Raw genomic sequence first — 25254 nt, forward strand, 5'->3', positions numbered from 1 at the left:
ACTAGTGCTGGAAAAATTAAGCTTTACAATAAGCTGCTATTTTTTTTTTTTTTTTTTTTTGCAGTCCCGGATAAACGCCATTTGAATGGATTTTTTGCAAACATCCATGTGTTAAATAAATTCGCCGTTAAAATAAAAAATATATAAAAATAAATCTTATTGATACCAGTACTGAAAATTCAACTTTCACAAAAAAAAACATATTTTACAAATTATCTTAAAGTTACTACCAACTAGGAAAAAACAGGAATACAGTCTGAATAAGTAAGGTGATTTTAGGGCAATGAATTTGGAAATCGGTGTTCTGTGGAATTATTTTTTCTGTTCCTGTTCATTCAAAACATCGTGCAAAAACAATGGCTAAACAGCTGATTAATGCCGAATTTCGTCCCGCCCGTGTGGGTCAATCGGACCGCGCACTGGACTCACAATCCAGAGGTTGTTGGTTCGAATCCCGCGGTGGGCGCTCTAAAATTCTAAGTGTAAACATGGGTATCCGGCGCCGTCGCTCCGTGCCGTGCTCATGAGCCCAGGGCCGGCGAAGTCCTTGTAGTTAAAAAGAAGACACTAGTGGTTGGTACTAGCAATGGTGGCCGACAGCTATAAAGTCAACTTCGTTATATGCCAAATACAAATTATAATGCTTTAACATTATTATCGATTTTGAGGTATTCAACTGTTCATCTATTTCCACAACCAAACCTGAAAATCAAAAACAAAATTTGATTTGTTTTTTTTTTTTTATTTCGGGAATTCCCGGGAAAAATTATAAAAAAAAGTCCCAGGATTCGGGAATTCCCGGTCTGATGTGCTTTGGAATTTAAATGAACCCCAATTTTAAATTTATTTTTTTTTAATTTATTTATTTCATAATCTTAATCTCTTTCATAATCATAATCTTAAACAATTTCATTAAAACTGTTTAAAAAAACAGGAAACGAAAACAAATAAAATTATGCCAGACAATGTAACACTTTGGATAAATGTAGAGCTTTATGTTTTATATTTAAAACATATTTTAAAAATTATCTTTAAGTCACTACCACCAACTGCGGATTATAAGAACTGCATTCTGAATAGGTACAGGAGATATTAGAGCAATAAATTTGGAAATCGGTGTACTAATTGTTTTGTTCTGTTCTGTTGTAAACGAAAACAATCAAAACAATCAGAACGTTATCCAAAAAATAGCTTAAACAGCTGTCTTAATTCGTTACTTTTGTCCTGATTTGCTCCAGATGCCGGTTTTTAACGCAAAATTGAATTATTATTTTAAATAAAATAGTTCAATCAAGTTTAAAGCCATAAATATACGTGATTTTAATAATAGGTCTTTTTTTAATGAATAAAATTTTATAGAGAATATTTTAGGCGCAAAGCATTTTGCGGATTTGGGAGTTCCTGGGGTGGACGAACTAATTGATTGTTTTTTTTTTATTATTTAAGAAAACATATAGCATAATGCTTCAACCTAATTTTAAAATGTTTTTTTTTTAAATTGCTTCTAATTGATTATACCTAAAACTTGCTTTCCAAATCTCTAACAAATCTGCAAATTTCTACCATCAGCTCAGAAGCCACAGCCACAAAAACACTAACCTTAATTGGCGTGGCAAGTGCGTGCCAAGAATTCACAGATCGTAAACTAAATCAACTCGGCCGTAAAGCCTTGACATGCCACCAGCTGCAATGCTTCGCTGTCCGGGGTCATCAACTTGTTTAGTTTATTATCTTTTAAAGTTTATTTAGTTGCATTATTCTAACACAATTTCGAATTATAACTTTTTGCGAAATTCATAAACTATTTATTACATTTCAAACAAATACTAAAGTTATGCAAATATATCCTTTTTCGTTACAATATTCATCCGCTTTTCGTCACGTGTCGCAAAAATTTCATCAGCCCAAAGTTTGACGTGCCGCTGTCATCAAGCACTGACAAAGACGACAGCCTTCGATTTTGCGAGGATTTTTTTTTTGCTCCGGTTCGATGGCCTCCACCGATGTATAAATGCAAATCGAGGAGAAAAAGTTGTTCTTCTCTAGCGGCTCGTTAGTGCCATCGCCACCCACGCAACAAAGAAGTTTACCACTGGTGAGGCTCTGAGCGGCCAAAGTTGACGTAGTAGAACTGTGATTTTCAAATTTTTCAAGATTTCCGAAAACTAGGTTTTTTTTAATTATCTGTAGAATTAATTGTTAGTTTAACCTCTTGTTGACTTTTGTACTTTTGTACTTTTGTACTTTTGTACTTTTGTACTTTTGTACTTTTGTACTTTTGTACTTTTGTACTTTTGTACTTTTGTACTTTTGTACTTTTGTACTTTTGTACTTTTGTACTTTTGTACTTTTGTACTTTTGTACTTTTGTACTTTTGTACTTTTGTACTTTTGTACTATTGTTTTTTGTACTTTTGTACTTTTCTGTTTTTTTTATTTTTTTTTGTGCAAATATGTTATGTTAAGTTATGTTATGATATTATGTACGATGTTATGTTATGAAAACGCAGAACGACTTATTCATGGGAAATTTCAGCAAGTGTGTAACAAACGATTCTTTTTATCCCAGCTAATCTAGACGATCCCGCTAGCTTAATCTATTCCAAGAATAGGTTATTAAAGGTTAAGACAAAGTACAAAGAACCAAAACGTCAAGCTTCGCAGCGCACCTGACCGCAGTCTTCTTCATGCAAACCGCTTCAAAATCTGCAAAATAAAGAAAGGACAATGGACTCCAGTCACGTTGTAGCCTAGCCATTTGCGTGACCCATCCAGGGGTTTCAAGTGGCCACGTGGGACTGCTCAACCTGGTCCCGAAACGGTATTTTTCCATCCTCTCCCCCTTTCAACTACATCCGATGTGGTTTTCCGAGGGGATCGAAACTCCCATTCTTCCGGAGGCATTTAAATATTTAATTATTTCGTGACACTGCCAATTTGGGGAGCTCTTTGGTCATGTCTCTGGAAAATTGAAAAGCAGCCTCTTTCATAATAGAGTAGTTTTTTTGTTTGGTTCCGGGGGATTTTCTGGTGAAAGAGCTGGGGAGGTCAGAATAATGACATTGTTGAACGGACAACAAAAGAATAGTGTGTATGTATTACGCAAGTACGTTGACACGTACGAATTTCGGGGGATAAATTGGGAATAAAGTCACGGAAAAAAGTGGTGAATTGTCAACTTTGGCAGATAATGGTTTTTGTAGGACCAATTTGACCAAGGACCAAGGGGCACGACAATGCATATTTTGAATTTCAATTATTTTTTCCGTGTCTCCATCCCGAAGCATAACCCAACCGGAACTAAACGGACACTTGATTGTTTGACCGCCGTCGAAAAAAAAACGCCTCAGTGCTCCAAAATACTGCAGCAATTATTTGCGCACCCCCCGGTCGTTGACAGTTCGCTTCACTGCACGACGTTCGTGAACGCGTGAAATGAAAAATAATCGCACGCTCTTCATGCTTATCTAGCGGAAAAATAATACGTCTCTATTGAAGCAATCTCTCAGAGTGTCAACAAAAAATACACAGTGACTGTGTCGCAATTGTCACATTCTGACAGTACGCATGAACGCAACGCTGAAAAAAGATGGCGTCAAGTCATGCGGTAATCAATTTCAGCGAGCTTGCACCGAAACTCATTCCGGTTCAACAAATCGTTGATTAAGCATGACTACGGTTCGAGATGATTGATACTCTCGAACGAAGCTGGCAACCCCTCCCCACCACCCCCTCGTTAAGAAGGGTTGCCGTGGCTGCGGAACTCCAAGGGTCAGCACTTCCCAGGGCCTTGAAAAACGACGAAAATTTGCCACATGCCACCAACTGTCAACGCCAGCTACGATCACGAGTTGATGACCTTCGGCTGTGAAAAGTTTGTCATCGCAGGCGGCCATTTAATTTGCCTACAGTAGCGGAACCGAAACAAAAGGTCGGAGCTGGGCCCGAAAAAAAGAATTGTGGTTGCTTTGACGACCGCCGGGAGTCAAAAGGCAACAGTCGAGTTGCCGAAAAAAAAGAGTCAGCCAGACGGATGAGATGATAACAATTAATATGGACTTCCAGCATGCAAAGCAGTGGGAGTTCGTTGGTACAACGAGAGGTGTAAAATATTAAAATTTATGAGTTCATGTGTGCCTTTAGAGACGGAAGTTGTCCTGAGGTCACCGGATTTTATGAGGAATTGTAAACCATTGTTTTCAGTAAATTTGATCAGCGTGTAAAGTAAACATGCAGCATCTGTCATGTTACACTGTTATGCGGAATTAGTCACTACTTACCATCCTTCACAGATTGCCACTGAAAAATGTCATCAAACTTTAGATGGCGGTCATCAAAGTGCAGTGCAAGTAAACATCGGTCATAAATTTCCAATATCTGGAGAAATTTTATTCGTTCTATTCTGCCTTTTGTCATCTTTTGATTAATTCCAAGAATTTCCTACATATTTACAACAGATCGCCCATGACGCGTAAAAAAAAAACCAACAATTCTGCGTTCGCCGCACTCACCCAAACAAAAAAACGATTCTCAATTCAACAAACATTCGTGTTTTTTTTTCAACCACATTAAATTGTCTTTTTGGCAATGGAACTAATGACGGTTCGGCTTCAGGTCACTTCGAAATGAGCATATTTTCCCGCGCGTACGCGCACGCTAAATAAACTCTGATAAACTAACGATAACGTCACCACAAATCATAAACCTTAATTACGCCAGTGGCCGCAGCAGCAGTTCTAAACTAGAGCTCTTTTTTGTAACGCGCTCTATTTACGACACCGGACACTTCCGGCGCTCACCAATCAAACCGTGTAGTAAGGTGTAACCGAGAGGTGTCACAGAGGAAAAATGATTTAATCGCTATCCGCTTCCCTCCTGCCTTCCCTCCCTTTGATATCGTGCTCACTCGATTCTAGTTATCTGTCAAATTGAGCCGGCGACGAGTGTCACCGCTGGAATGTTTCGTACTAAATTTGTTCTAAAAAGTGTCGATCGCTTCGATCAATCGATAAAGCTAGAAAAAATGTGGAATGTGTTTTCGGTTGCTACGAGTCTGTACAAAATCTCTGTGTGGTACAAAACCTAACCTCAAAACCGAAAAGGAGCACGTTTGTTTACAAACATCAGGAATCCTACCGTCGCTTGACCTAACCTCTACTTTTTATTGGTCCTAAATTCTACCCTAGAACTCGATCCTCCAAATGCTCTCCTGATGCTGTATCATGAAAGATCATGTGCTGCTCTTCCGGTTGTTTGTCGGAGCCTTCGACTTGCCTGCTCCGCTCCCACCGTATTTAGTAACCTTGTGTCTCACCTTACTGGAATTTCCCACCTGTTTCACCCCCGCCAAAATCTTTCCCTCGTTCGCCACGATATCGTCCCGGAAGGCCAGGAACCCTAGCTGTGCGTGCGATGCTTCGTTCAGCGCCCTCGACCGAATGCAAGCCCGGTACTGATCCACCGATAGCTTCTGTCCAGCGGCCTCCCCGCTGCAGATCTTCGGATGCCAGATGTGAAAGATACCCGGATCCGTCGCCCGAATCACCTTGATGTGTGACCGGACGTACTTCCGGTACAGCATCACGTCCTCACCACCCCAACCGATGATCTCCTCGTCGAAGCCTCGCACCTTCAGGAAATCCGACCGGTACTGGCACGTCATGCCGTACCCAAAATCCCTCCAAAACCCCGAATCCTTCGAGATGAGCAACTGGTCCGTCTCCGGCGGAACTTCCTTGCCCTGCAACGTGTACACCACGTGCGGATTGTACAAGCTGAACACCACCGGGTAGTAGACCTGCAAAAAAACCCTCGTCGTAAAGATCGCTACAAAAAGGTGGGAACGCAGCTCACCTTCTTGTTTGGCTTGGTGTTCCAACGGCATCTATCTAAAAATTTAGCACTAAACACTACATCTACATCACACATGAACAGCAGCACGTCCTTGTCCTTATTTACATTGCTGCTCCAGACTTTCTCAGCACCAACTCGGAGGGCCTTGGCTGTTGGAAGAAACAAAGCGTCAGTGACTCAACCTCTCCCCAAACCCTCGCCCTCACTCACCCCTCGAGAACGTTTCGTTCAACGCCAGCAGCTTCAGGTTCGACGAGTTACCACCGGAGTTCTTCATCCCGATGACCCGGCTCATGATAGAGCGCGCCTCCGAAAGCCCATCCTCTCCAAAGTAAACCACCGTCAGGTGGACACGCTTGTCGTGTTTCAGCGCAATCTTGACGTACTTGTCCATGAAGCTCTGGAAGGTCGACGTCCGGCCGGACAGTGGCAGTATGATATGGATCAGTTCCTTCTCCTGCTGCTTCGGGTACGCTTCCATCTGGATGGTTTGAAGCGGTGCAAACGGCCGCATCACGACCAGTTTCGTCGTGCCGTGCTGGCTGTGGTCACCGTGCTGATGCTGCTGACCACTGCTCGATGACGTTTTGTTCACGTCTTTTGTCCTAAAGTATAACTCGTACTGCGTCCCCGTTGTCGGCTCATTCCGGTAGATGCCCTCCGTAAAATCATCCAACGTATACTTGAGCATGTTTGTGGTTATGTTTCGATTCAGCGTCTCGATCGCCTTGTTCAAAGCGCCTAAGATGTCTCTCCGTTTGTACCCAATGGGTTTCTCGACTACACGCTTCCCCAGTCCCAACTCGATCGGATACACCCGACTAAAGGTGAAGTGGTTAAATGGTACCAACTCGTACTCATTGTTCAGCGGTAGACCATGCAGAATCTCCGCCGAACCAACCTGTCTTCGGATAAACGCCGAACAGTCGTGCAACGTCGGCGTCTGAGGTGAGTTCAGCACCACCCCACTTCCGTTGATCACCTCACTCGACGGAAGCTGCTGCCCGGCAGCATTTTTCAGCTGCAGGATCTGCAACTTGAGTGCCTTAATCTCCGCCGTCAGCTTCGCGACCTCCTTGATGTTCTCCTCCTCCCGCTGCTGCAACATCTGCAGGTATCCACTCTGCTGTTCATTCCTATCGGCTGAAAGTTCCCGCACTCCGGAACTCCCTCCACCCGCGGCGTACTCCTCATCGCCACCAATTCCCACCGGACCGCCCATATTCGCACTGACCAGCCCCCCGCCGTTCTCGGTGGCGATCAGCCCGCCAAGGCCACATCGGGTCAGCGCCAGCAGCGAGATCAGCGTCACCGACGAGATCAGCAGCAGAAGCCGGGCCAGCAGCTTCGAACCGGCCATGCGAACCATGGTGAGATCGTGAAGGCGAAGACGCCGAAGCAGCGCTGCTGTCTACCGATGGTAACGACCACCACTTCCGGGAGTGGTCCAAAGGGCTCATCGAGATGCGATCAACGGGGGAGGCATGTGGGGGTTAGTGGCAGGTCTGGAAGAGATGAAGATAAGGGAGGGAATGTTAGTAAAATGGCTAGTCTATATTCCGTCGATTGTGTGCTATTTTGTGACAACGACCATTTTGGTCGACCATGAGTTAATGCTGATGTTTTACTGAACAAACACTAGAAGATGCCTTAACATCATTTTGGAAAGTCGCTTCCATTTCCTGGATATCGTAATACACATTTGAGCAACTCTCTACGAAACCGGCCGATTTCAACCATTTTTATTTTTTGTATTTTTTAATTTGGCTCAAACTTTGTGGGGGCCTTCCCTGTGACCAAAGAAGCTATTTTGTCTCATCGGTTCACCCATACAAGTCTCCATACAATTTTGGCTGATGTCCATACAAAAATGGTACGTAAATATTCAAACAGCTGTAACTTTTGAGTGAATTTTATGATCAATTTGGTGTCTTGGGCAAAGTTGTAGGTATTGTTGAAGACTATTGAGAAAAATAGGAACACGGAAAAAAACTAAACAACTATTTTTACACAAAAACTCAATTTCCTAAAATATGTATTTTTTGAGTTTCGAGAAAAACCAGCAACTTTTGCTTATAGAGAACTTATAGAGAAACATGGTCAATAAATCTGCCACCGAGAAATAATTTTTTGAAAAAATAGTGATTTTTGGAAAAAAAAAATTAAATGTTATACAAAAAAAAATTACCTCCATTTTTTATGTCAAATTGAATTTGTAATCCAAACGTAACTTACAGATTTTTTGATAAAGGGATCCACTCTCATGATATAGCAACCGAAAGTTTGATTTTAGCGAAATATTTGCAGTTTTTTTTTTATTTAAAAAATAGTGTCCTAAAACAATTTTTTAAATCAAGTCTAGCATTTTAAATTTGCGTAATATTCAATGTTTGGCCCTTTTAAAAGTTTAGTCTTGATTAAAAAAAAATCAAAATATTTTTTTCAAAAAGTTCGGAAAATTTCACGAATGTTTCATGTTTTAACATTGAAAATCGGACCATTAGCTGCTGAGATATCGACATTAGAAAATGGTGGGCTGTTTGGGTGAGACTTCGAAAACTTCAATTTTCCTGTTTCTATTTCTTTAAGCCGCTGTATCTCATCAACCAGAGGTCCAATCTTCAATGTATCTTAGACAATTTTATAGCAAATTTTCTGAATTTAAAAAAAAAATTAATATTACATTAAAAAATTGTTTGCATAAACATTTGATTTTATCCAAAAAACATAAAACATAAAACATAAAACATAAAACATAAAACATAAAACATAAAACATAAAACATAAAACATAAAACATAAAACATAAAACATAAAACATAAAACATAAAACATAAAACATAAAACATAAAACATAAACATAAAACATAAAACATAAAACATAAAACATAAAACATAAAACATAAACATAAAACATAAAACATAAAACATAAAACATAAAACATAAAACATAAAACATAAAACATAAACATAAAACATAAAACATAAAACATAAACATAAAACATAAAACATAAACATAAAACATAAAACATAAAACATAAAACATAAAACATAAAACATAAAACATAAAACATAAACATAAAACATAAAACATAAACATAAAACATAAAACATAAAACATAAAACATAAACATAAAACATAAAACATAAAACATAAAACATAAAACATAAAACATAAAACATAAACATAAAACATAAAACATAAAACATAAAACATAAACATAAAACATAAACATAAAACATAAACATAAACATAAAACATAAACATAAAACATAAAACATAAAACATAAAACATAAAACATAAAACATAAAACATAAACATAAACATAAGACATAAAACATAAACATAAACATAAAACATAAAACATAAAACATAAAACATAAAACATAAAACATAAAACATAAAACATAAAACATAAAACATAAAACATAAAACATAAAACATAAAACATAAAACATAAAACATAAAACATAAAACATAAAACATAAAACATAAAACATAAAACATAAAACATAAAACATAAAACATAAAACATAAAACATAAACCAAATTTGAATTTTAATTAAAATGAAGAATTTTGTTTAATGGTAAAAATTTCCAAATTACAAAATTATCAATTTAGGCTGTTTTTGTTTCTAAAGCCCTATGCCATTTTTATGTACAAACATAGTGGCCCAATTGGGTCCTAAAATGAAGCTTAGATTGCTGATATTATTGTTTACAGTGATAAAGCTTATTTTTCTGAGTACAATGACCCTTTGTACGACCACAAAGAGTTTAAAATGGATTTTTAAATCAATTTTGAAAAATTATCCTCGCGGTCCTTCTTGACAGAAAAGCTCCTACTTGACAGCTCGTTCCAAGGAGACCATAGTAGATCCATCGAAAAAATGTTGTCTTGTCAAAAAAAAATTTTACATTAAAATTTAAAAAAGTGATCAGAAATGGTTTTTAATCGTGTTTTTTACCGTTGTACATAAGAATTGACATAGGGCTTTAGTACCCAATTACCGCAACATGGTTTCGCGCAGTCTATCAATTGTTATACACACAAACCCCGATGGTTTGACACCAACTATTGTCAAACGATCGGGGTAACTTTGACACCCCTTTTACACGGTGTTCACACTCGCTACCAAACGTTTGTTTTGATAGTGTTCGTAAGCGCCGTGTAAAAAGTGACAGTTCGTGACTTTTTAGTTTGATTTTGACCAACCTAGCTATCTAAGCCCGATCTCACGCACACTATCTTACCATTAGTTTTTGCAGGTGGGTACAAATTTTAACCAAAAAACCCTTCGTGTACAAACACGCAATACATGCGCACGTAGATAACTCTATGGGGTACAAACGAAAAAAGTGCCAAACGAAAAAGTGACCAACCACCGGGGGTTGAGTGTACTTCGTTTTTACACCTGCGCAGGAACAATAATCCGATGAAAAATCGCACAGCATGGATATCATGGACATGGAAGATCCGGATTTTTTGAATTAGTATCAGATTTATCCAATTGTGAACTGGTACGCTTTTTTCTACCATGAATAGTCATGTAAAACAATCATAGAATAATATTAAATACCATAGGACCCATCGAAACCGGTCGCACCGATCTCAAGTGGCCACATCCGGAACCGCATCAGGAAACAGCGTAAACCATTCTTGATTTTGGATGAGGACATGAGTTATACACTTCTCTTTTTAAAACATGAAGTTTGATATGTCACAAGAGTGGCGCCAGGAGTTGGCCAAATATGATCTTCGAATGTGGCCACCGGAGAACCTGAGAACCGGTCAAAAACAGAGACCCTAAATAGGGAGAATGATCTAAGCTAGATAAATCAATCTGGAAACGTATGTTTTGAGCTTGGCAACACTGATAAGTTTTGCTGGGCGTAAAGACAAATGCTCGTTTGGATACGTCAAACTCGTGTCTGTTTGGGTGCGTCAAATTCACTTTGACCAGTCTCCCTATTTAGGATCTCTAGTCAAAAGGCAAAAATATATCTCCATCGAAATTCAAGAGATTTGATACGTCGCATGACTAGTTTACGTTGGTTCCTAATGCGGTTCCGGATGTGGCCACCGGAGATCGGTTGAACCGTTTCCGATGGGTCCTATGGTATGACTTATTATTTTATGATTGCGGCAAACCCGTATCTGATCACTTTTTTTATTTTAATGCATAAATCTTAAATTGACAAGACAACATTTTACGATGAATCAATTAAGGGGACCACCGCTGAGACGAACTGTCAAGTAGGACCTTTTCTGTCAAGATGGGCCACGATGTTGTTTTTTTTTCTAAATTGAGTTGAAAATCCATTTTAATTCCTTTTTTTCCAAAGGGTCATAGTGCTAAGAAAAATAAGCATTAGGACCCAATTACAGATGTGTTTCGAAAATAATATAAAATACTATTTTCTTTTTTAGGTGTGTGTGTGTGACCCAATTCAATACCCGCTAACCGGTAGCGAAATTATGGGAAAGTATAATTTGTATCAGACTGTGTACTTACCGAATGCTGATACAGCTTATCTCAGTCCCGGGTATTAGGTGGTGATAGCCCTCGCGCTGCTTCCAACGACCCATTCCAGAATGACAGAGCTCCTTGCGGTCCAATTCCGAGGTCGCTGGGCATTGTTCGGCCCCGCCTAAACATAGAAGCAAGCATCTGAAGGAAACTCGATCTATATTTAGACTTCCAATCCCCTCAGGCAAATCAGGGATCAGCGCGTATTTAATAATATGAGAAGAAGAGATAACATGTTTCAACACTACGGATCAATTCACTGCTAGAGTGTAGACCTTCTGATGGCCGACTGCTTAGCAGTCCCAGACCACCACCAATTCAAAGGTGTGAGTTCGAATCCCACCTGATTCATTTCAGTTTTTATTATTATTATATTCAAAATCCTGATTCCAAATTTCAAAGGTACCGACCGGGATTTGATCCCTGAACCTTCTGCTTGGGAGACAGAAGCCGTAACCATTAAGCCACGGAGCCGGTTAAATACTATTTTCTTTTTTAGGTTGTGGTAAAAATATCAAAAACAAAAAGGCAGTATTTTATTTAAATCATAAACATTCAATGGAAATGAATGATTGAACACCCCAAGTCAACCAAGATCATGCACGCTGGTTGCCTAACTCTGGGCGTTTTCGAATGTTGAGCATCGTGCAAGCGAGACAACTACGTTTTCATCGTTTTCTTTCCCCTTCTCGCAAACTCACTCTTCCAATCTGTCATTCTGCGCTGCGCTGTCAGTTCAACTTGGTTCGTGATCAAAAGTCGCTTCAGAAAAAAATAAGTGCAATTTTCGCGTTGAAAAAGTGCTTCCCGGGGGTACAAATCTAGTGAACCTTTGACCAGTCCGCACTCTCGGAATTCCGGCGCAACCCGTTGCATTTATCCTTTGGCCCGCGTGCACAAACTTCCGGTAAGTTGTAGCGATTGTAGAACTCTGGATTGAGTCACCGTCACTTTACGTGTCAAAGTCAACCCAGCAGAAAATCCCGTTCGTTTTTTTTTTGTTGCTTTTATCATCGATTCCCACGCCCGTGGCCACTCCCCGTCCCTTGCCACCTCGGAGCACTTGAAGGAATTTCGATTTGCGCACTACCTTCAGCGGAATGTTTGGTGTGGTTGTTGATATTCTGGATTCCTTCCAGATGGGCGGATTGTTCCAGTGGAACCGTATTTTCTTGTGCTTGTCAAAGTGAAGCCCCCTTTTTTGCTGCTAGTCTCACTTTGTAAATATGTACTTTCGGTGCTAGCCCAAGTACGCGATAATGAAATCATCACAGCGAATTGTTTTCCAGTTCTGCAAAAAAATGCAATAATTTTGCATTTGATAAATTAACATTGGAAATTTTTCAAGGGAGCGCTTTTATGTTACGTAAGGCCGTTGCAAATATTTTTTGAAGTTTATGTCCTTCGGCTCTGACCTAAGTCGAGGGGGGAGGGGGCAAAATAATAAAAAAAAAAATATAAAAATTGAAATTACAAGCCCAGGTTTCAGCATTTGGATGAAAAAAGTGTTTTAAATGAATTTTACAGGCAAACAGTTGCTTTCCAATCATTAGTTTTAAAATATCGAGGTATTGGCGGATTTTTTTTTCGCAAGAAAAACTTTTTGTGGGACTGTACAGTGGTATTTTATGAAAATTTTAAATGTTTTCAAAGGAGTTCAAACATGCTAAATATAATTCTAAACGCGGGAAAATGCATTTTAACTGGTTTTCAGTTGATTAAACATAAATTGTCATTAAAATTTTGAAGTTTTTCGAAAAAAAAAAGTTTGAAGGGCGACATTAACTTTGAAAATAATTTGCAACGGCCTAACGCAAAAAAAGGTTTTTAGACCCCCTTTCCGTCCCTCGTAAAAAAATTCCATGCAAATTTAAAACGAAAATGTATAGAGCGTAACACGGGCTTCAACACCTCCCCCCCCTCCATTTAACTGCGTTACGTAATAAAAGAACGCTCCCTAATTGCCTTTTTGTTTTCTGTTGTTAAAAAATATATCAAAAATAAAAATATTAAAAATATATAATCAAAAATAAACATTTTGTTGAAGCACAGATATTAAAAAGTTCAGAAATTAAGATATCAAAATCAAAAATCAAATATTGCAAAAATGAGAATTAAGAAACCATTAACAAAAAATTAAGAATAGTTAAAAAAAAACACAATTTACAATCCGAAAACCATAAATTAAAAATTCTACAAATCAAATATTAAAATAATCGATACTTCAAAAGTTTGAATATTTGAAAAACCTGGAAAATTTGGAATACAAAATAATTTGAGATTTTTTGAGAATTTGTCAATTTTTAAACTTTCAAATCAAAATTGTGAAATGTTTAAACATATAAAAAAATGAATATGAATTTTCATTTATTTTTTAAATTCAGGTTTTCTAAAATCCCTTAATACAAAAATGAAAACTAAAATCAAAACGAGATATTTAATTATTCAACAATTGTCAAATGCAAAAAATCTAACGTCTATAAACTAAAAATTCAGAAATTTAAAATATTGAAAATTCAGAAATTTCAAAATTAAAGAAATCGTAAGTTCAGAATACAGTGGACTCTCTGGCTGTCGATCTTCTCGATACCAATATTTCTCCAGCTGTCAATAAATTTGTCAGTCCCATCAAATAGATTGCTTTGATTTTTCGTTCTATAATTTGATAACTCCCGCTCTCGACGGTCCCTTCAATATTGACAACGAGAGAGTCCACTGTATCAAAAATTTACATGTTTAACATTGATACGAAAAAAAAACATCAAAAATAAGAAAAATTAAATTTTAAAATCGTAATACATAATTATACAATTAGTGGAGACAAAAATGGCGAATTCTAATATAATTTATAAAATTTAGAATTTAAGAATATTAGAATATAATAATATAAGAATTTTAGAATTTAAGAATTTAAGAATTTAAAAATTTAAGAATTTAAGAATTTAAGAATTTAAGAATTTAAGAATTTAAGAATTTAAGAATTTAAGAATTTAAGAATTTAAGAATTTAAGAATTTAAGAATTTAAGAATTTAAGAATTTAAGAATTTAAGAATTTAAGAATTTAAGAATTTAAGAATTTAAGAATTTAAGAATTTAAGAATTTAAGAATTTAAGAATTTAAGAATTTAAGAATTTAAGAATTTAAGAATTTAAGAATTTAAGAATTTAAGAATTTAAGAATTTAAGAATTTAAGAATTTAAGAATTTAAGAATTTAAGAATTTAAGAATTTAAGAATTTAAGAATTTAAGAATTTAAGAATTTAAGAATTTAAGAATTTAAGAATTTAAGAATTTAAGAATTTAAGAATTTAAGAATTTAAGAATTTAAGAATTTAAATTTAAGAATTTAAGAATTTAAGAATTTAAGAATTTAAGAATTTAAGAATTTAAGAATTTAAGAATTTAAGATTTAAGAATTTAAGAATTTAAGAATTTAAGAATTTAAGAATTTAAAAATTTAAGAATTTAAGAATTTAAGAATTTAAGAATTTAAGAATTTAAATTTAAGAATTTAAGAATTTAAGAATTTAAGAATTTAAGAATTTAAGAATTTAAGAATTTAAGAATTTAAGAATTTAAGAATTTAAGAATTTAAGAATTTAAGAATTTAAGAATTTAAGAATTTAAGAATTTAAGAATTTAAGAATTTAAGAATTTAAGAATTTAAAATTTAAGAATTTAAAATTAAGAATTTAAGAATTTAAGAATTTAGAATTTAAGAATTTAAGAATTTAAGAATTTAAGAATTTAAGAATTTAAGAATTTAAGAATTTAAGAATTTAAGAATTTAAGAATTTAAGAATTTAAGAATTTAAGAATTTAAGAATTTAAGAATTTAAGAATTTAAGAATTTAAGAATTTAAGAATTTAAGAATTTAAGAATTTAAGAATTTAAGAATTTAAGAATTTAAGAATTTAAGAATTTAAGAATTTAAGAATTTAAGAATTTAAGAATTTAAGAATTTAAGAATTTAAGAATTTAAGAATTTAAGAATTTAAGAATTTAAGAATTTAAGAATTTAAGAATTTAAGAATTTAAGAATTTAAGAATTTAAGAATTTAAGAATTTAAGAATTTAAGAATTTAAGAATTTAAGAATTTAAGAATTTAAGAATTTAAGAATTTAAGAATTTAAGAATTTAAGAATTTAAGAATTTAAGAATTTAAGAATTTAAGAATTTAAGAATTTAAGAATTTAAGAATTGAAGAATTGAAGAATTTAAGAATTGAAGAATTTTAGAATTTTAGAATTTTAGAATTTCAGAATTTTAGAATTTTAGAATTTTAGAATTTTAGAATTTTAGAATTTTAGAATTTTAGAATTTTAGAATTTTAGAATTTTAGAATTTTAGAATTTTAGAATTTTAGAATTTTAGAATTTTAGAATTTTAGAATTTTAGAATTTTAGAATTTTAGAATTTTAGAATTTTAGAATTTTAGAATTTTAGAATTTTAGAATTTTAGAATTTTAGAATATTAGAATATTAGAATTTCAGAATTTTAGAATTTTAGAATTTTAAGAAATTAAGAATGTCAGAATTTCTGAATTTCATAATTTCAGAATTTAAGAATTTTAAGTTTTTTTTTTAATTTTTGAAATTTTAATATTGAACATTGAAGGAATTATCAATTTTTGCTTACATTTTCACACAAAATTACTATTTTGAACTTTTGCATATTTTTATTTATTTTTTTCTTCCAAGAATTTTAAGCGCCGTCGTGTTTTTCCATCGCGTTCAAACTGAACTGTCAACTTTTCTTGGACACGGAAAATACATTTCTATTCATTACCTCGTTCCTTCCGATCTTAGGTATAACATAATACTTATCAATTTGAGAGAAAAATCAAAATTTTCCTGTTCGATTCGTTTTCCCAAGCAAAAAAAGTTAACTCCGACCCCTCAACCCATCTCAACCATTGCTTATCTCGACATTTTCCACCAACAAAAACTGACTGCTCGACTTTAACCCCCACGTTCGTCCTGTTGTGCCTCCCCCCTCCCTCCCGCAATTGCTCATCCGCTCCATTCTCACAATAACAAGGACGCGCCGGCCGCTCTTCATGCCAGGAAAATAATGATAAATTTCGCCCAAATTAAGTCCCGCTTCGACGGCTTCTCCCGCCATCCTTCGTGGAAGGAGAACAATCAAGCGCCTCATTTCTCGCCGTTTAGCTGTCGGTTTTTTTGTTGTTTTGTTAGGTTTTCCCCTCCCAAAAAAAAGGGGGCGGGGGTTCACGCGCTTAAACAACAGCACGCTCGCAACGCTAGGGAAATTTGCGCGGGAAAAACAAAAGGGGGTTGGGGGGACTTTTACTTTCGCCTCGAGGGAAGAAGGGGTTTTTTGCATCGACAACGTCATTAGTCGTCGTCTAGAAGAAGGTCTTCGCGAGAGAATATCGCTTTTTCGAGCAATAAACTTGGAAGCAGCTTCAAAGTGCTCGGGTGTTGTTTCCTTTCACATTGTGTTTATATAAATGTGGAGCAGGAAGGGGGGTGGGGGAGGTTTCACTTTGATGCGTTTGTTTGAAGTGTTTTTTTTTTCAGGAACGCCACAGAGCGACAGTACGTACTGCAGTTGAACTAACTTGGTTAATCAAAATAAAGATCCCTGGGGCTTTTATTTTGAAAGCGCTGCCAAAACATAAAACAGAATTTCACCACCAGATGGCACGCATCCTCGCCCAAACGCCTGAAAGTATACAAGCGCGCGCAACACACACATCCGAGCGTGGAAACGACAACAATGACAGGCAGTCCCCAGTCAGCAAACACAAAAGGACTAAATCAATTTAGTGCTTTTGTGTGTTGAAAGAGGGGAGGGAGGGGGTCACACAAAAAATGGCACTCAATATCCGGGAAAATCGTCAAAAAAATAGAGACTACACCTCCGAGCGAGGCAAAGCTTGACTGATTGGGGGCTTTCCTTTTTCTAAAAAAGGAAAGACTATGAAACGAAAGAGAAAAGGGGCTCATGATTAAGACTGGGTGGAAATGGTTGTGCTTTTTTACGCGTGTCAGTTCAGGAACGAGGCTCTTTAATCGAGCGAAAAAATCCGGTCAAGTGTGAACGATATAAAACGTAAGAGCCTGGGAAATTTTCGGAACACTGGCGGAAATTGAATCAACGCGCCGGAATTCGAGGGACCGTTTGTCAACGAAGACATCCGCAGTGATTAGTCCGAAGAGTGACTGAGCTGTCAGTTAACTGACAGCAGCACCGGGGCTGCGCAATCAATTATTTCCGGATAATTGGTTTGTTTTGCCATGCTTGTCCATCTCTCGCAGTAGCAGCCGACTTGCTGTCTCCCAGAAGCAAATAGTGCGGGGGAGAAATTGCTGACTTTGTTGTGTACTTCAACGTAAAGCCAGTAAGAGAATAAACTTTGGGAAAACAAGATAAGAGGCCAGTTTCTTGGTGGACGTGTAAGTGCCCCTCAATATCCAGACGACGTTGATGGCTCACTGAATGCGGTACGTTCTTACTTCTTATCGCAAATGCTGTCCGCTGCAGGTATTGAGCTGAGACGACATGTATATTCTTTCGAAGAATTATTAAATCTAAAGTTTTTTTTAAAGGTCCTATAAGCTATTGTGTTTTATATGTTTATAGGACCCACAGGGTTGTTACGGACGGCGCGGATGGCGCGAATCGCGCGGATATGGCGCGGATTTGCTGGCTAACTTTGCTCAGGCGCGGTTTTCGCGCGGATAGCAATTTTGTTAAACAAAATAATTGAGAACGATAGAATTTCTTTCAAATTACTAAGGAAAATATTATTAGGAATTAAATAAATTCAATCTTTTTCGTTGAGTGCAAAAACATCAATTTCTAAAAAGTTGTTAATGAAGAAAATTTTCTTCTAAAGATTGTTGATTTTTGTTATATTAATTTAACATAATATTACAACTCATTATTTTTAAAACATCTGCTAAACAATTCATATTAATAACAATTTTATTGAAATCAAAGTGACAAATTCGAAAAATTACAGAATTTCAAAAATTTGAAGCTATGAAACTTTTTAGATTTTCTAAGTTTTTTCAATAAAAAAAAATATTTTTTTAAATCTTTGGTTTATTGAAAAATTGGAAAATTCTATTGCCTCTCTGATTCAGGTAGAATTGAGTCTACTCCCAACTATCACACCATGACGAAATCCTTTTAGCAATCTGCTGAAATCTCCGTAATTTAAATTATTAAATTATTAAATTATTAAATTATCAAATTATTAAATTATTAAATTATTAAATTTTTAAATTATTAAATTATTAAATTATTAAATTATTAAATTATTAAATTATTAAATTATTAAATTATTAAATTATTAAATTATTAAATTATTAAATTATTAAATTATTAAATTATTAAATTATTAAATTATTAAATTATTAAATTATTAAATTATTAAATTATTAAATTATTAAATTATTAAATTATTAAATTATTAAATTATTAAATTATTAAATTATTAAATTATTAAATTATTAAATTATTAAATTATTAAATTATTAAATTATTAAATTATTAAATTATTAAATTATTAAATTATTAAATTATTAAAATATTAAATTATTAAATTTTTAAATTATTAAATTATTTAATTATTAAATTATTAAATTATTAAATTATTAAATTATTAAATTATTAAATTATTAAATTATTAAATTATTAAATTATTAAATTATTAAATTATTAAATTATTAAATTATTAAATTATTAAATTATTAAATTATTAAATTATTAAATTATTAAATTATTAAATTATTAAATTATTAAATTATTAAATTCTTAAATTATTAAATTATTAAATTATTAAATTATTAAATTATTAATTTATTAAATTATTAAATAATTAAATTATTAAATTATTAAATAATTTAATAATTAATTTATTAATTTATTAAATTATTAAATTATTAAATTATTAAATTATTAAATTATTAAATTATTGAATTATTATATTATTAAATTATTAAATTATTAAATTATTAAACTATTAAATTATTATATTTTTAAATTATTAAATTATTAAATTTTTAAATTTTTAAATTATTAAATTATTAAATTATTAAATTTTTAAATTATTAAATTATTAAATTATTAAATTATTAAATTATTAAATTATTAAATTATTAAATTATTAAATTATTAAATTATTAAATTATTAAATTATTAAATTATTAAATTATTAAATTATTAAATTATTAAATTATTAAATTATTAAATTATTAAATTATTGAATTATTAAATTATTAAATTATTAAATTATTAAATTATTAAATTATTAAATTATTAAATTATTAAAATATTAAATTATTAAATTATTAAATTATTAAATTATTAAATTGTTAAATTATTAAATTATTAAATTATTAAATTATTATATTATTAAATTATTAAATTTTTAAATTATCAAATTATTAAATTTTTAAATTATTAAATTATTAAATTATAAAATTATTAAATTATTAAATTATTAAATTATTAAATTATTAAATTATTAAATTATTAAATTATTAAATTATTAAATTATTAAATTATTAAATTATTAAATTATTAAATTATTAAATTATTAAATTATTAAATTATTAAATTATTAAATTATTAAATTATTAAATTATTAAATTATTAAATTATTAAATTATTAAATTATTAAATTATTAAATTATTAAATTATTAAATTATTAAATTATTAAATTATTAAATTATTAAATTATTAAATTATTAAATTATTAAATTATTAAATTATTAAATTATTAAATTATTAAATTATTAAACTATTAAATTATTAAATTATTAAATTATTAAATTAAATTATTAAATTATTAAATTATTAAATTATTAAATTATTAAATTATTAAATTATTAAATTATTAAATTATTAAATTATTAAATTATTAAATTATTAAATTATTAAATTATTAAATTATTAAATTATTAAATTATTAAATTATTAAATTATTAAATTATTAAATTATTAAATTATTAAATTATTAAATTATTAAATTATTAAATTATTAAATTATTAAATTATTAAATTATTAAATTATTAAATTATTAAATTATTAAATTATTAAATTATTAAATTATTAAATTATTAAATTATTAAATTATTAAATTATTAAATTATTAAATTATTAAATTATTAAATTATTAAATTATTAAATTATTAAATTATTAAATTATTAAACTATTAAATTATTAAATTATTAAATTATTAAATTATTAAATTATTAAATTATTAAATTATTAAATTATTAAATTATTAAATTATTAAATTATTAAATTATTAAATTATTAAATTATTGAATTATTGAATTATTGAATTATTAAATTATTAAATTATTAAATTATTAAATTATTAAATTATTAAATTATTAAATTATTAAATTATTAAATTATTAAATTATTAAATTATTAAATTTTTAAATTATTAAATTATTAAATTATTAAATTATTAAATTATTAAATTATTAAATTATTAAATTATTAAATTATTAAATTATTAAATTATTAAATTATTAAATTATTAATTTATTAAATTATTAAACTATTAAATTATTAAATTATTAAATTATTAAATAATTAAATTATTTGATTATTAAATTATTAAATTATTAAATTATTAAATTATAAAAATATTAAATTATTAAATTATTAAATTATTAAATTATTAAATTATTAAATTATTAAATTATTAAATTATTAAATTATTAAATTATTAAATTATTAAATTATTAAATTATTAAATTATTAAATTATTAAATTATGAAATTATGAAATTATTAAATTATTAAATTATTAAATTATTAAATTATTAAATTATTAAATTATTAAATTATTAAATTATTAAATTATTAAATTATTAAATTATTAAATTATTAAATTATTAAATTATTAAATTATTAAATTATTAAATTATTAAATTATCAAATTATTAAATTATTAAATTATTAAATTATTAAATTATTAAATTATTTAATTATTTAATTATTTAATTATTAAATTATTTAATTATTAAATTATTTAATAATTTAATTATTAAATTATTAAATTATTAAATTATTAAATTATTAAATTATTAAATTATTAAATTATTAAATTATTAAATTATTAAATTATTACATTATTAGATTATTAAATTATTAAATTATTATATTATTAAATTATTAAATTATTAAATTATTAAATGATTAAAATAATAAATTATTACATTATTAAATTATTAAATTATTAAATTATAAAATTATTAAATTATTAAATTATAAAATTATTAAATTATTAAATTATAAAATTATTAAATTATTAAATTATTAAATTATTAAATTATTAAATTATTAAATTATTAAATTATTAAATTATTAAATTATTAAATTATTAAATTATTAAATTATTAAATTATTAAATTATTAAATTATTAAATTATTAAATTATTTAATTATTAAATTATTAAATTATTGAATTATTAAATTATTAAATGAGTAAATTATTAAATTAATCATTATTAAATTATTTAATCATTAAATTATTAAATTATTAAATTTTTAAATTAATAAATTATTAAATTATTAAATGAGTAAATTATTAAATTATTAAATTATTAAACTATTAAATTATTAAATTTTTACATTATTAAATTATGAAATTAATAGATTATTTAATTATTTAATTATCAAACGGTTTAATTATTAAATTATTAAATTATTTAATTATAAAATTTTATTTTTTTGCCATTTTCTTAGTTCGGATCTTTTTAGGAGTCATATTTTAGTTTAGATAAATTTAGAGAAGAAAATAATAGAAATTTCGTGTTTCAATTTTCCAGAGTAAAATTTTGGCGAGAATTATCAAGTACAAATCCCTAGATTTTATAATGTGGTGAATTATTTTATAACTTTATTTTTTTTTTTAATTTTTGAATTTTTAATTTTTGAATTTAATTATTTTTCTGAATTTGTTTTTAAAACAACGATATTTCAAGTGTTACAAAAAATGCTGATATTGTTTCAGAAATGGCAAAAAAGGTTCCACTTGGTGCAGGTGGGATATGAATCCACAACTGATCAACGGTACTGATCCAAATGCTTTCTGTATTATTCTTTTTTCGTTTGAAATTTCATTCATTATGTTACTCTCCTCTATTTTCATAATTGAAAGACTGCGTCTTTTGGTATCCAGACATGTATAGGTCATCGCTGAAATTTTCAAGTTATCGGAGTTTTAGTGAAAAAAGTTGATTTTTACCCGTTTTCGTCATTTTCCCATTTTTGCGCGCGGCGCGTCGAGAAACCCAGTTTTTATGTTAAAAAAATCATATCTTCGAAACGTGTTAATGGATATCAGGGATATAATCAGGGAAAAATATTTTCAGACATGGGCTCTTTGGTCCCGAGACCTTGAAAACGGCAAATGCAATGTTCATAGGACCTTTTCAAATATTCATCTAGTTTTTTTGGACCTCAACATATTTTTCTTTAAAAGCCGAACTAATAACCTTTCTTTTGAATTGTATCGCTCTAAAATTGGTTCAGCAGTTCCGGAGATATGATTTTTTCAAAAATGTGGTTTTTGCGAAAATCGACGAAAAATGCCATTTTTTGGACCACCCTATTTCGGATAGGACCACCCTAATATCCAAACAAAATAATATGGGTCTAATTCTTTGGGCCAAAGAACCCCCACTCCAAATTTGAGGCAAATCGGAGCACTTTTGATTTGGAGACTTCCTTTTTGACGTGGAATGGCTGTATAAATAAAATCCATTTCCGGTTTTGGTGGAGCTAAGTCAGTTCCCTTAAAAGAGAACAATGTTCTACGAAATCGGTCTTTTTTCTTCAATTTTAATTTTTGTATTTTTTAATCAGGCTGAAACTTTTTTGGTGCCTTCGGTATGCCCAAAGAAACCATTTTGCATCATTAGTTTGTCAAAACTTGTACAAAAATAATGCAAGAAAATTCAAAAATTTGTATCTTTTGAAGGAATTTTTTGATCGATTTGGTGTCTTCGGCAAAGTTGTAGGTACGTTGTTGATACGGCTTGCACTGGAAAAAAATGATACACGGTAAAAATTTTTTTATTGATTTTTTATTTAACTTTTTGTCACTTAAACTTGATTTGCAAAAAAAAACACTATTTTTATTTTTTATTTTTTGATATGTTTCATCAAATGCCAACTTTTCATAAATTTCCAGGTTGTGCAAAAAATCTTTGACCGAGTTATGAATTTTTTAATCAATACTGATTTTTTTTCAAGAAATGGAAATATTTGTCGCAAAAATTTTTCAACTTCATTTTTCGATGTAAATCAAATTTTCAATCAAAAAGTACTTTAGGGAAAATTTGATTAAGTGCACGGTTTACAAGTTAAAGCCATTTTTAGGTAACTTTTTTAAAAATAGTCAAAGTTTTTAATTATTTTAAAATTAGTGCATATGTTTGCCCACCTTTGAAAAAAATATTTTTGAAAAGCTGAGAAAATTATTGAACTTTGTTGATACGACGCTTAGTTGCTGAGATATTGCCATGCAAAGGTTTGAAACAGGGAAATTTATGTTTTCTAAGTCTTACCCCAACAACCCACCATTTTCTAATGTCGATAGCTCAGCAACTAATGGTCCAATTTACAATGTTAAAATATGAAACATTTGTAAAATTTTTCGATCTTTTCGAAAAAAAATATTTTTAAAATTTTTAAACCAAGACTAACATTTTAAAAGGGTGTAACATTGAATGTTTGGCCCTTTTGAAATGTAAGTCTTGATTGTTATCTTGACGTTAATTGAAGAACTTCCGAGAAAGTCTTCAAACGTAAATTCTTTATAGATTTTTTTCCTGGGAACTAATCTTTCGAAAATCCACCTCTTTTATTTTTTGCTACTTTCGCAAACCCCATTAGGAAAGCCATAAACCTGTTTCCATTCCACGAAGGATTATTGCGCTGTGGCAGGAAGAAAAAAAAAACCCCGACCGTTAATTATGTGTTGCTTCTTTTGTAGATACTGCCGTAACGACCACCCACCGGTCAGCGTTGGCTCATCTTCCGCGCGCTCGCGTCCCAAACGCGTGAAAGTAGATTTATACCGGCCGCGCTCCGGCTATTGATTAAACGGAAGTCGTTTGCACCGGGCTTTTTTTCTCTCTCTCTAGCCGCCAGGCAGGACGTGACTTCATTCCGCGTGGCCTTCGGGCCGGAACTGGATCTTCGTTTCGGGCGGTAATCTAGCCCAATCTCGCGGGAAATGATTTTTTTTTGCTCTGCCGTCGTGAAAGCTCTCATGCTCGTCTCATAAATTGCGACGTGATAAGCATCCGTGAAAATTTCGTTGAGGCGACGAGGGAAATGCATTATCTCTGGAGAGGAGAGATCTTTTGAAGAAGTCGTCTGCTTGACTGTACGAAAAGTGTCGGTGGCGATGAATAAGTTAATTGTATGCCACTCGAATGAATTGAATCAATTGAAGAGCTGGGCTCGTTAGGGCGGTTGACGGTACCTACTTCGATTGGTTCAGCTGTTTGTGGTGGAAGATGAAGTTGTTGTCTCTGCTGGATTGAGTCTCTGAATGTCTTCTAAATTCTTTTTTATTTTTTACAGATATCTTAAACTAAACAACCAAAATGTCTGCTCCTGAAGGATCCAATGGGTAAGAATCTGTTCCATGTAGAATTTCAAACAGTTTATAACATTTCTTCGTGTATTTTTGGCACTTTCATAGAAGTTCTGTAACTAATTATGTAGACCTTTCCCCACTTGGTTAGTTTGCTCGTTTAGTGGCACGTTTGATCGCTTCTCCCAGCACACGCCCGTTTAGTTGGATCTCCCGTTTGTGTTTTGTGTTCACTGCATCGTACACTCCAGTAGGATGG

The 25254-nt window shown here is 31.0% G+C and overlaps 2 protein-coding genes across 8 annotated transcripts in view; one reads left to right on the top strand and one right to left on the bottom strand.

Annotated features, from left to right (window-relative positions):
* Positions 1–4362: 4362 nt before the first annotated feature.
* Positions 4363–25254, bottom strand: part of LOC6053463 (chondroitin sulfate N-acetylgalactosaminyltransferase 1) — a 113814-nt gene continuing 92922 nt past the window's right edge. For all 3 annotated transcript variants that reach the window (XM_038260341.1, XM_038260340.1, XM_038260339.1), the window contains exons 3-5: positions 6063–7357; positions 5853–6001; positions 4363–5796 (exon numbers count right to left, since the gene is read on the bottom strand). In XM_038260341.1, coding sequence (XP_038116269.1) covers positions 5230–5796; positions 5853–6001; positions 6063–7221 — 1875 coding nt within the window. In that variant the 5' untranslated portion in view covers positions 7222–7357 and the 3' untranslated portion in view covers positions 4363–5229. The remainder of the gene's footprint in view (positions 5797–5852; positions 6002–6062; positions 7358–25254) is intronic.
* LOC6052391 (synaptobrevin) overlaps positions 12096–25254 on the top strand; it is a 52752-nt gene continuing 39593 nt past the window's right edge. For 4 of the 5 annotated variants that reach the window (XM_038260346.1, XM_038260349.1, XM_038260348.1 and 1 more), the window contains exons 1-2: positions 12096–12292; positions 24983–25031. In XM_038260346.1, coding sequence (XP_038116274.1) covers positions 25006–25031 — 26 coding nt within the window. In that variant the 5' untranslated portion in view covers positions 12096–12292; positions 24983–25005. Of the gene's footprint in view, positions 12293–16932; positions 16952–24982; positions 25032–25254 lie in introns of those variants that run through there. The other variant, XM_038260347.1, reaches the window with a different exon arrangement.

This window comes from Culex quinquefasciatus, chromosome 3, assembly GCF_015732765.1.
Source record: "Culex quinquefasciatus strain JHB chromosome 3, VPISU_Cqui_1.0_pri_paternal, whole genome shotgun sequence".
NCBI classification, from domain to species: domain Eukaryota; kingdom Metazoa; phylum Arthropoda; class Insecta; order Diptera; family Culicidae; genus Culex; species Culex quinquefasciatus.